At 38.0% G+C, this 12,555-nt stretch overlaps 1 protein-coding gene across 1 annotated transcript; it reads right to left on the bottom strand.

Annotated features, from left to right (window-relative positions):
- Nucleotides 1-459: 459 nt before the first annotated feature.
- LOC146131928 (haloacid dehalogenase-like hydrolase domain-containing 5) lies at nucleotides 460-11,903 on the bottom strand. Its single transcript, XM_083396826.1, has 9 exons — nucleotides 11,588-11,903; nucleotides 9,659-9,868; nucleotides 9,003-9,124; nucleotides 7,439-7,594; nucleotides 6,524-6,667; nucleotides 5,688-5,873; nucleotides 4,781-4,885; nucleotides 4,136-4,255; nucleotides 460-1,571 (listed from the first exon to the last, which is right to left on the bottom strand). Exons 1-9 carry the CDS (start codon nucleotides 11,735-11,737, stop codon nucleotides 1,307-1,309), a joined length of 1,458 nt encoding a protein of 485 aa, XP_083252952.1. The 5' UTR covers nucleotides 11,738-11,903; the 3' UTR covers nucleotides 460-1,306.
- Between the last annotated feature and the right edge of the window lie 652 nt (nucleotides 11,904-12,555).

The following is a 12,555-nucleotide window of genomic DNA, read 5'->3' as shown; positions in this document are numbered from 1 at the left end:
TATCTTCCGCTTTGCAAACTGTACCACATTGAATATGGAGTCCAGCTGGGTTAATCTGTAGTTGGGGAAGCACCACTTTTCTTTTTATACGTTTGCCACAGATACAAAACGTTACTAATAAATATAACAGAGAGGTTTGGAGTGTAAAATTCAAATTGCAATGTTTAATGTACATTCAATAAAAGATACACACTTATACGTGTTCAACAACTGTGATCTAGCCCTCCTGGAGGCTTTTCTGTTTTTTTTTATTTTGATGTTGTTTTTATTTTTTCGTTCTATGCACTTTTATTAGACGCAGATTCGGCCGTTAATGCAAACCAGAGATATTTATCGAACGTGTAGTGAAAGAATTGACTGACTCAAACCACTAAAATGTCTCCAAGTGATAGAAATTGTGTAAGCAAACAACTGTGTTACTACCAAATAGTGCACAACATAATAGACGTGTTCATTTTTTGATGGCTTTTTATTAGCATTGTGTTTGAGCAAACAGAATGAAGCTGTATGTCGAAAAAAAGGAAAAAAATGCGGAATCGCCCGGCCTAACACTATATATACGCACAAAAGAAAAACTCGGAAAGAAAATACCACACACAGCCTCGGAAACTCTACATTTACGCAACACCGGGTTTTAAACCAAAAACGCGAACGAAATTTGAAAGCAGGCCACCCGAAAAGCCACAAAGGCGTAAAAAAGGCGAAAATAAGTTGCAGAGTCAACAGTTTTCGACGCAGCGAAAGGCTTTTTGCCGTCGTTTTTACAGTTCAGACGAGGAATTATATTTGCAACACACTGACGTATGTATACGCGTTGGTGTCTCATGTATCATTGCCGCAGTCGCCAAAGAAATAACGCGACTTTTAAATACGTATGTCGAACAAACTTGAACGCAGAAAAGAAACAGAGCAGTGGTTCTTAACCTGAGGGTAATCATCCCCTGAGAGGTAATTTGGCAATTGTCAAGGGAATTATTTTGACAGAGACATTAAATGCTACATTCACGCTTATAGCAAACTAGCAAAAAGCAGTAATAGCCTTTTAATCGTTTTTAAATGTTCACTAGAATTTTTCCGTTATTCTAGTGTTATTTTATCAATATTTTATTGGAGAACATCACCTAACAATTTCCAAATTGAGGTAATTAATATCTGTCGGGCGCATTTCAGGGGTGACGTCACCAAAACAAAGTTAGGAACCACTGAAATAGGCGAAACGAAACACAAGAAGCAGAACTTCACGGAAGCTCTTGAAATCGGCGGGCGGCGCAATCTCACACCGATTCAGTCTGTTTTTTTCAGTTTTTTAGTGCTCGGGGGACCACCGCTCGACCTCAAAAATCTTATCAATGGCAGCCTTGACATCATAGACAATGTGGTCCGATTTGGTCATTTCCTCGGTGTAGGGAAGGTCCCGATGACCGTGGTCGATCACGACATCGCTTTGGTCGCTCATTTGAACCGGTAGGGGCGAAATGCTGGCCTCCAATGGTTCTTTCTCGACAGTCGGCTTGATCGGTACAGGCAGAGTCGGCTGGTAAACGCCGGTGCAGACCAGGAGGGATGAACACCTGCGCGAAAAATACACAAGAGTTAGACGCGAAACTTAGAGTTACTTAGAAACACATTCACCACACAAGAGTATATACATTAGCCGCGAAAGAATCTGGAACTAACCAACAAATAGCATGAAAGTTTATATTGATGGTCCTAATGATGGGCAAGCCATAATAACTATGTGTTCAACAGTTTACTCTTCGGTACCGCACTCTTTAGTACCGGTTCGGATGGCCATACATTTTGTTTAAATTATCAGATATCATTATGGGAATAAAATATCAAGTATCTGGCATCCCTAGTCCCAAGGGTGGTTTCTAGGGTCATATTAAAACCAAAAAAACTTGAGTTTACCTGGAGAATAATTAAAATATTTTCTACTCGTGGATTTGTATACAAATGGTCATATTTTTTACCTCTACATTTTTTAACACGCCCGGTCGCCCGCCCTTAACCATATTACACAACCCCGGTTGACCTACTTTTGGTTGCTAAGCTTAAACAAGAAGAGCAAAGACCGTTTAAAAGGCACACACAGCTTTTTATGGTTCGTTTACCTTTGCTAACAAAGCTCCCTTGAGCCTAAAACAGCACTCGCCCTTGACTGTGTTTATCGAGCAAACGCAATTCGCTTGCAAGTTCGTCAAACCGCCAGGGTTATTGCAGGTCGCGGAGGTTTTGCGAGAACTGGATAAACGGTCACGTAGGCTACAGAAGTTGAGCTTACATTGGGTACACAATGAAATAGGGGTCACCGAATCGGAAAATTAATCGCTGGCTCGGCATAAAACAAACGCTATAGGAGATATCAATTAAAATCACACGGTAGCGAAATTTGATCGTTCCGTTGCGGAACTGGATACCTTTATTGACGTCATGTCATTTCGAAACGCTCGTCGTCAATGAATTTTGTTTCACTGATAGATTCTTACAATATCGAGAGAAACCAACTTTGTCGTGACTATAGTTGGCTATGGCAAAGTGTGGAGTATTGGGGCATATTGCGCAACATATCAATAAACAAAAGGTTATAGGACCCACGTTCTCGATGAGAAACGGGAAGTTCAAATAATTTTGAAACACTCGTCTTTAATGAATTTCGTCTCACTAATAGATTCTTGCAATTATTGAGAGAAACCAATTTTGTCGTACCTAGTTGGCTTTGACGAATGGTGTGATCAGTACATGGGGCAATTTGAGGCGTAATGCGCAACATATCAATAAACAAACGGGTTAGGGCGCAAGGTTCTTAATGAGAAACGAGACCTTTAGTGAGGTCAAATAATTTTGAAACGTTTGTCTTGAATGAATTTCGTCTCACTGATTGATTCTTGCAATTCTGAGAGAAACTATTTTTGTCGAACCGATTAGTTTGCTATGGCAAATGGTGTGATCAGTACATGGGGCATATTGCGCAACATATCAATGAACAAACGGGTTAGGACACACCCAAGGTTCTTAATGAGAAACAGTTTCGACAAACATAACAAATTGCATCATACCGTAAGTGCCCTTTATCCAGTTAGCAGAAAAACAACAACCACCCTTCCTAACCGATAGGCATACACGATTGCGGGTTTACTGAACCCGCGATTGTTAATGACCCAAGTTAACCACCTCGCGTGCCGACAGCTAACTGCTTCGTATTTGCTCGGCCCGGCCATTTGAGTGGTTGCCGGTTCTTTTTATAGGAATAGCACACATGGACCCTGCTTGTATGCTTGCCCCAATAACTGGGTTTTCTTGTTTTGCGACAGCCATATTTTGGGTCGCGCAAGTACAGCTGCATCGTCTCGTGATTGCAACGATAGATGGGTGCGCAGTACGTATACACTTATATCAGGGGTTCTTAAATTGCGGTCCTGGGGCCCTTTGGGGTACGTGGACTATAGGGGTCCATGAAAAACCCAATGGAATCTTAGTGTGTAACTTAAAATAGAATGCTTTTCTAAAAGAAAGGGGCTTCACAAAACAACGCTTTGCCATCTTTTCGAATATTTGATTGCAAATTGCAGCGAAATGGGTGCGCCCTATGTATAAATGTAGAGCAGAGTTCTTAAACGGGGGTTAAAAATAGGACTGATACTAAACAGTAAGAAGGGGGTCTAAATCGAAGTAATTCCAACAACGTGTTTGATTTTTGTCGTTGGTCTTAATACTTTGCTGGTTCTATCATTTATTTTGCTTTAGATATTGTTGCTCGGCGTTATATATTGGTGTTCGTATATAGGTCTTGTTGTGTTCGCTTTAATATATCGAGCGGATACTAGAAAAAAAACGTTTTTTACAATATCGCATGTGTTTTGTGAGGCGGATATTTCACTAAAATATATAATTTGTTACGACGAAACAAGTTGATTTTAATTTGAAACTAACAGTTTTGCAACTGTCTCGATCTTAACTTTGTTATGGTACAACGTTAGCAATGTTCACCCTTGAAATAGCCCGCAAGGTGAAAAAATGTTAAAAATATATCTAAACGTTTTTAAGTGCATTAAAAGTTGTGTCGGTAAAACCGCAAGGCCGCATAAATCAATCAGTTATTTTATCAAAATCTCGAAAGTTGTTCGATCCTCACCTTTTGATTCCGCGCACGTTTGTGATGTCACCATGCATCGAGAGGTGCGATCCGGTCGCGTTTTTGTGTTCCTCCGCGGCGCTTTCGTTGTCACGTGGACGACGCGCGATCAGCGGCGACCTATTGTTGCAAGGCGGAGTGTTATTACAGGTGAAGCAGTTGTTAAAAAGTAAAAAAATGGGTAAAACTTAATTAAAAAGACACAAAAATTTAAAATAGGCAATTGAAAATAAACGAAGTAATTTGGAAAAAAACGAAGGTGAAAATGCATGAAACTTACATTTACAAGCAAAACTGAATAAATTGTTAGAAAAAATAAAATTGCATAAATTTAGCATAATTTTAATGAAATAATAAAGCGATATTGTTGTTTGCGAACGTTTCGTTAATACCTCATTTCACCACCAGTGTAAAAATTCAAGTAAAGCTCAAATATTATTAAATATATTATATTATTATTATTATAAAATATTATAGCTTTAATTTAGGTAAACCAAAGGAATTAAAACAAATCGAAAAAAAAATTTAAAAAAAAAATTGTTCGATTTGTGGTAATATGGGCCTTGAATTTTTTTCTGAGGATATTTCTTAATTTAGGCCATATTTTTTATCTGGTAACTGGACAAATCTCCCGAAGAGGCTTACATTGTTTTTTGGTGCTCGAGATTCTGCTTTTCGATTTCTGCCTTCTTTTTGTCGAGGTACAAGTTGAACATGTTTGCTCCGTAAATGTCGGTCAGTGGGTTGTCACTGCGCAGGAGTAAAACAAGTAGAGGATTATTACAGAGTAATACAAAAGACACACACAAGAAAACAATTAAAATATGTCGTATTACTCATAAGACACTCATAAGACACCATAAGACACCAAAGATTAAAATGTATACCGTATTACACAAAAAACACGAATTTAAATTATGCCGTAGGTGTCTGTTTTTAGTTAAAACATTTATTTTTACAAATTTGTTTTTAACTTATTGTATAAGGTATGTTCTATTAAAGCGACCAAACTGAATATGTTTTTTCTTTTCTTTTGAAAAGTGCACACAGTACAAAAGTAAAGGCGGCGTCATTCACAAAAAAGCGAGTAGCTTGTTTATTTTTAAAGTTGAAATCATAACGTTATCAATAAAATTAGGTACAAACTAAGCTGTCTGGAACAAGTTGCACTTGAATCCCGAGTTCAAGTAAAAATACAGTCAAAACAACACGTGTCAAACATTTTCAAAAATTGGGTTTTAATTGTGAACAACATTCGACCATTAAACGTGTTTAAAAACAAACCTAGAAACAGCAGAATCCAATACCTTTAAAACTTATAATTAGTGTTGTAATGACTAAAGTCAATGACTTGACTGAAGTACTTAAGTCACTGTTTTCAAATGACCTGACTTGACTTAAGTATTTTGGGCAAAATTACTTGACTTGACTTAAGTCTTTTGGACTTAAGTTGCAATTAAGTTAATTTACGAATGTCTTGACTGGGATTTACGTGATATCAAAACGACTTGTTTACAATACTGCTTATAATGCAAACAATTGAGTAACTCACCCAATAGCGTAGACCGTGTCGAGCTGCGGAATATTTAGCGAGGTTGCAATTTCCTCGATGAGTTTTTGCGAGAACTCGTAGGTTATCTCGCTCGGTTTTCCAACCAGGGCAGTGTACTGGAGATCTCGCCCGGTAATCTTCTTGTACAGGTTTTCAAGGCACACCAGAAAGGCACCGTGACCGAATCTAAACAAGTGCAAAGTTTAAATGAAACTGCTAAAGCAATTATATTCGATAAGTACGTCATTTCGTTGCGTACAAACGTTTCGGCAATACCTCATGCCATCATCAGAGTAAAAATACTACTATTTTTTATGTTTTTATCAAATACCAAGTTAGGTTTTTGAAAAAAAAAATAGCTTTTCGGCTTAGTTTTCGACTGAATTTGTTTTTAATTGGAATTTATGTTCTTTTAGCAAAATCTGAATAACTCTTTTGTGTTTTTAACCAAATCGAAATAACGGTTTTGATTTTTAAACTAACCTAACTTAAATTATCGCTGTGTACAAATGTTTATGAAATGTTGTTCCTGTAAAAAAATCAATTTTAAGACATAACAAATTAAAGCACATGTGTGTTTTTATCGCCACTTTTTCACTTTCATTAGCTAAGGATATCGCCATCTTTGGCAAAATAACGCAAAGAATTGCTCGAAATTTAGGCGCTTCATGCAACGGAAATGCACAAAGGTGCACAATTCAGCAGCGACGCAGTAATTTAACAAAAAAGATTGGCGAAACGCTCAATCCGGATGTCAATCACTTTACTGACGCAGACCCAAGTCGGATTAAAACCAGGCGACATTTAAAAGGGCAAGATCAATCGAGTCGAATTACCTCGGTATATTGGCTTTTGCCATCCATTGCAAGTCCATGTTGACTGCCAGCACAGGAAGCTGCTTGCAGTCGAACTTGGGAGATTGATTTGGCTTGCCGCTGGTCACCAGCACGTCGATGATTAGCTGGAGGTTGGTTTCCCACCTGAGCCAGAAGAAATAATTGCATTTTTGAGGCAATTTCTGCTTAAAAATTAAAACAGTGCCTTTGCACAATTTTAATTTGATAAATCGTGGTTTTTCGTGGAAGGTCAAAACGCACAATTCAATAATCGTTTGGTAAGTTTTAAGATAAAAATGCAGAACGATATCTGAAACTCAAAATGTGATTTCTGACTGAAAAATAATTGAATTTACATGAAATTTTTTTTTTTACTTTGAGCAGTAATTTTGAGCGAAATATTTCAATGAATTGTGCGTTCATGCGAGTAAAATGCATAATCTATTTTTTGACAGAAACACTAATTGAATTTTATTGAGATTTATGCTTAAATATAGGGTGCCTTTGGACAATCCATTAATCATTTCTGTTTTTTATGAAAGTGAAGCACACAATACATTTATACTGTTTGTCCAAAAAATGCCACTTGGTTTTACGAATAAAAGGCCATAAATTGCTTTGATGCGAAACAGTTTAAAAGCTTGGACCATTTCTTATACTTTTTGCGAATTGTTTTAGGGGATAAGTGACCTTTAATATTATTAAAACTCCGCTTAATTCGTAACAATAATAGGAACATAATGCAAATTCCAATAAGAGAATATTTCCATTTTAATGGGCTTCTTATACATTTTGCATTGATCTTTAGAGTAGTGACTTTATTATTTCAAGTTGTAATTATTGCAACGGACGGCGAATCATTAAACAACCGCCACGCAAAATTACTCATATTCTTCGTTTTCAGTCTCAACTTACCTGATTGGTTCGCCGAGCATAACGATCGCCTCGATAGTTGGGAAACTATGGTCATCTTCTACCTGGGCAGATGGCCATCTGGTCCTGTCCACCCAGTCCAAATAAGGGTAGGCTGACCTCAGCTGTTCGATGGTCACGATTTTACGGAATCCAAGGCTGAAAAGCAATTAAAACTCTTTGTAAAATACATTGGCTGAAAATAAATCTGATCCAAATTAGTCGGCGTAAAACTGACTGAAAAGACCTTTGCTACAGTCGATTTTGTACGAATTTTTTATATATGAAATAATGCATATTATGGTTTATTTACTAAGCGCGATGCAGTGTACCCTATATATACCGTTTCCTAAATTTCTGTATGTGGTTCATTTACGACGTAAACAAGTTATACTTGACGTTTAACGCAATTACTTTACCTGCACTAGTTAAGAAAATCCAAAAATCGACCTGCACTAGTTAAGAAAATACAAAAATTGAAGCTGTGCCTAACAAATTTTAAAAGCCCTGGCCGCTAGCACTAAGTAATCAGACCCCAAATCACTTGTGTCTTTGAAATGCAGTCAAACAAAGTATGCCAGGTTCACGCAACCTGTTTAACAGACCTACGATTCAACTGCCGAAAAGATGTTCTACACTGGCGTGCAAACATTGAAACACGCATATCAATACAAAGCAGACAAGCAGGCGAGGATGAAGCAGGCTTGTTATGCCTTTTCAAAGCAACAATTTAAACTGCGTGAAAGCGTCCAAGTTCGTGTAACCCACCAAGGTTCAATTTTGTTGCTGATTTTTCGTGCTTGTTTACTGGGTCAACCAAGTCAAATAGAACGAGACCTATGGGCGGGAATTTTATGTATTGACGTTCAAGTTTAGTGTTAAACAGGATTTCAATGACCTAGATACAGTTATTACTTGGGACTTGCACGTTCGCTTTAATTGTTGCAGAATGTCACCAATTGCTCGCCATTGCGTCACAATGGCTGCATTTAAAACTTCATAGAGATCTAGTCAGTTTATATTGTAAATCAGCACTTTTAAACCATTTTTGTGGCTTACATGTTAAGAGTAATTTATAAGTTTAGGCAAACATATTAATTTTTTTCAACTGTTTGTATGGCTGAAGTAAACAAAAAATAAGTTGAGGAGCAAATTGATAGGCCTATGTTCGCTTAAGCCTTTAGAAAGAAAGACAAAAAGTTTAATACAAAATTTCGAATTAATAAAAAACATGGGTTTGTGTTGTTTTCAAAATTCGTAAAGTTTTGTTTAAACTTTAAAGCCACACACAATTAACTCGATTAAGAAGCACTGCTGTTGAACATAAGCGTTATATTAGAGCGAAAAACCTTTGTTATTTATGGGAGGAGTTTAAACGTAAATTTGACTCTGTGAATTATTTTACGTGGAAAAAATCGGAGTAAAATTTGACTAAAATAATTCCGTTTAAACAAAACATAGAATCTTTAACGTAATTTAAATAAGATTTGTTGGACGGAAAAACTTTTTACAACGTCGGGTATTGCGGTACTCACACCCTGAGTAAAATAATGACGTCACTTCTTACCTCTCGGCCACCTTGAGGCTCCCCCCGTCATGCTCGGGACCGGATACCAGGCACCACTTGTCGTGGAACTCATGGAACATCTCGAGCGGCGTTTGTGACATCACAATCTGGTCCGGGTTGATCTGAACGAAAAGAGTTGGACTTTAAGTTTCGTTGATCCTCGGAATTTTTTTTTTCTACTGATTTTTTTGAGATCGAACAGTTGCTGATCTGTTTTAAGTAAAAGTTAAACATAAACTTTTGCTGTCGGCTATATTCAAAACAGCTCTGCTAGGGTTTTGGAGCTCAATGAATTGAAGCGGCAGGCATGTAAAAACATAAGGATTGACAAATTAAAATTATTCAAAGTTTCAATCCTAGAACAAGAACGATCGGGGAGAATCCTTAATATCACAGAAAAAAAAGATAAGTTTTTTTATCACTAGAAAAAGTTCTGCGTAAAATCCAAAATTTACAGGAATTTAAATTTTAATTACCCTACTTGCTTCAAAACGATTTACTCACTAAAAATGAATTCACATAAAAAACAAGAGAACAAGAGGTAACAAAGTTAAAAAGGTAAAAAAAAAATTTCCTTTCCTGGTAAAAAATTTCTGTTTCCAATACCAACGCAAACAAAATTGCAAATAAAACTTCAACGTCAAAAAATCACCGACCTGTACTCCCAGCCTCTCCGACAGCGTTGAAGCCTTGACCTCACGCAATCCGAACCCGTTGGTGCAAAACACGCAGGGAACCTCGAATTCGCGTTGATCTTTGCTCATCAGTGAGCGCATCGCCTCGGCCGCCGACGGAATGGGGGTTTTCCCGCGAAGGAGAACGCCGTCGATGTCGAACATGATTCCAAAACTCGGCTTCTTGCTGATCTGTGATTGGAAAGGTTGTTGTTGAGTTGTGTTGCGCAATTTCGGGGCTCGATTACGCAATCTCGACATTGAAACGTCTATATATAATTATATATATTTATATTTTTGCTAAATCGAAAAAAGAAATTGAAGTTTAAGTGGACATTTTTATTGCTTGTTTGTAAGATTGCGCAATTTTAACGTTGTATTACGCAATCTCGATTTTTGAGTTGTGGGTAAGCAACTGGTTAAAAATCGCGCTTTTAATATTTTACGAGTTGCAAAAATATTTTCCGTCTAAATTGTGAATACAATACGGAATTCCCGATTTTTTCTGTTAAATTAAAAAAATTAAAATTCAATATAGACAATTTTCTTGTGTGTAAGATTGCGCGATTATGAAGTTGGATTACGCAATCTAGTATTTTGTTGGTTGTAGAGACAAGTGAAAAATCACAGTTTTTGAATTTTATTTTATGTCATATTTACGTGTAACATTCGGGCCGCCGCAAAAAAATGTGGAGAAACGTTGTTTTGAATTCATAAACTTTTAAGAGCAATGTTATTGGCAGATAAACAACACTTAAATCATCAAGCGAAAGTGAACAAACAACGCTTTACGACCTTGGTGGTCTTAAAGTAGAACAACAAACACCAAAAACTCGCTTCCAACTTTGAAGCATGATGGTTGGGGGTTGCAATAAGTCGTAATGAGTACAACAAAGCCCATACAGAAGTAGGTAGCATTTTGTGAACGTTTCATTCAAATAAATCTTAAGATAATGGCTAGGGGTTGTAGTAAGACGTAGAAGTAATAATAAAGCCATGCAGAATTAAGTAACATTTTGAACGTGTTCGAACTTCTGTATGGGTTTTAAAATTGTAACCGCTGCCAACTGTTTCCCTCACAGCGCGCCGTCGAAATCGTTCAGAGCGCTTCAGGAAACGAGACACAGCAGCGCTGCGATCAAAAGCGGGGCAATAAAAGGCTCTAGCGTCATCGGCGAACTTGTTTCAGCGGTCGTCTGCCGGTTCAGCCGACTCGCTTGGCTGGGACCTAGCTGCCAAAACCGCAGACCACAGCGAACGCCGTTAAAAGCCTTTGCTGCTGTCCCAGTTTTCGACGCTCTGCTAACGGCAAACTCGCAGCGACGGCGTTGTTGCTCTTTATAGTGTTGCGTATAACATCGATCACCGAACGAAAACCGAGCCGCCTAGTTGTTTCCTTTCGCTTTTTCGAATGTGGGTTAAGCTGCTCTTGGCGTTTTGAAAGGTTATTCAGGTTCGTTCGCTGACAAAACGACCGCTTTTAAACCGCAACGCAGAATCGCTTTGTCGCGTTAAGCATCTAAGCCAGGGGTTCTTGAACTTTTTTCACCCCGGACCCCTAAAACTTTGTATTTGCTTTGCGTAGACCACGGTAAGCAAGAAACTTTCAAAAATGACGACATAAAATTCACGTCACAATACAAATGTAGTTAAGAAATGTGCAGTTTTCGGTCCACACAATGTGAAAGGAAAATTGAGTCTAAATATATTCAGTGCAAAAGCGTTTTATTTTTAATCAACTCTTTCCTTAAAAAATTTGTTTACTTCTTAAGCATAGACTAATATTTGAATTTGACCCTCACAGACTCCCTAAAACTAATTCATAGACACCCAAGGGGTCCATGGACCCCAGTTTAAGAAACTCTGATCTAAGCGCCATTTGTTTGAAAAGCGAAAAAAAAATCCCCTTACCTTGGAATTGCTTCCGCCATTGTTGTTGTTGTTGCTATTTTTGCTGCTGTTGTTATTCAGGTCCACAGCCATGCTTGCTTCTTTTCGATTTCTAGCAACACGAGTAAATAAACAGAATTTTTTTTTTCTGAACTTATATCTGGAAAACATAAGGCAGCTTGGTTAATTCTAGACGTATATACGGCGAAAATTGTTGGTCAGCGTTGAACAAAAATCAAGCACTTTCTGAAAATGGCCTGCAGAATCTTGGGGCCGAATTACTCGTTGATATACCCTAGATTCCCTTTTATCTATACTGCATGCTTGTTGCAATGATTGCACACAACACATTACTTGCATTTCTGCCCTTGTCCTAATAACACTGTCCTACAATTGCTAATTGAAAAGGACTTGGGTCTTTTCAAATCACTAATGGCCTAGACGCTACACACATGTCCACGTGCTATGCTAAAGCGACAGTCAAGGCTAACAAATATACAAGGTCACTTCCAAAATGCGACAAAAATGAAAAGTGCCTTCCCAAGCAAAACGCGTTGGTTTTATACGCAAGGGTGTTGATTGGTCGAGTTGTTTTCATGCTAATGCTTACGCCGCGAATCGCACGTAAATCTCCACTGTTGAGCCATGCATTTGGAAAACAAGACCGCGCGACCTGCTAGCGTTCATGTCGAGTTGAAAAAGGCCAAATAACAACAAACCGCGGCACTGTGCACTCGACTAAGCGCTTATGTTCCAAGCCGACCCGCACTTTAGTTTCTCCCAACCCGCCTTTTTCACGGCTTCCCGATTTTGTTGAGTTGCGAAATCGCCGCTGTCTGTATATCTGAAATGAGTTTTTTGCCTCGACCTATTTTCGTCGCCGATAGTTGCGGAATTGTGCAAACTGGCTGTTCAGCGAACCAAAAAAAATATTTTTTTCGTTAAAAGCTGACTGCTGGCTAAGTTAGATTGCTTTGAGTGATGTGTTT

This window comes from Ascidiella aspersa, chromosome 9, assembly GCF_963924565.1.
Source record: "Ascidiella aspersa chromosome 9, kaAscAspe10.2, whole genome shotgun sequence".
Classification (NCBI taxonomy): domain Eukaryota; kingdom Metazoa; phylum Chordata; class Ascidiacea; order Phlebobranchia; family Ascidiidae; genus Ascidiella; species Ascidiella aspersa.
Note: the sequence above shows the minus strand (reverse complement) of the source record. Positions and strands in the feature narration are given on the sequence as shown.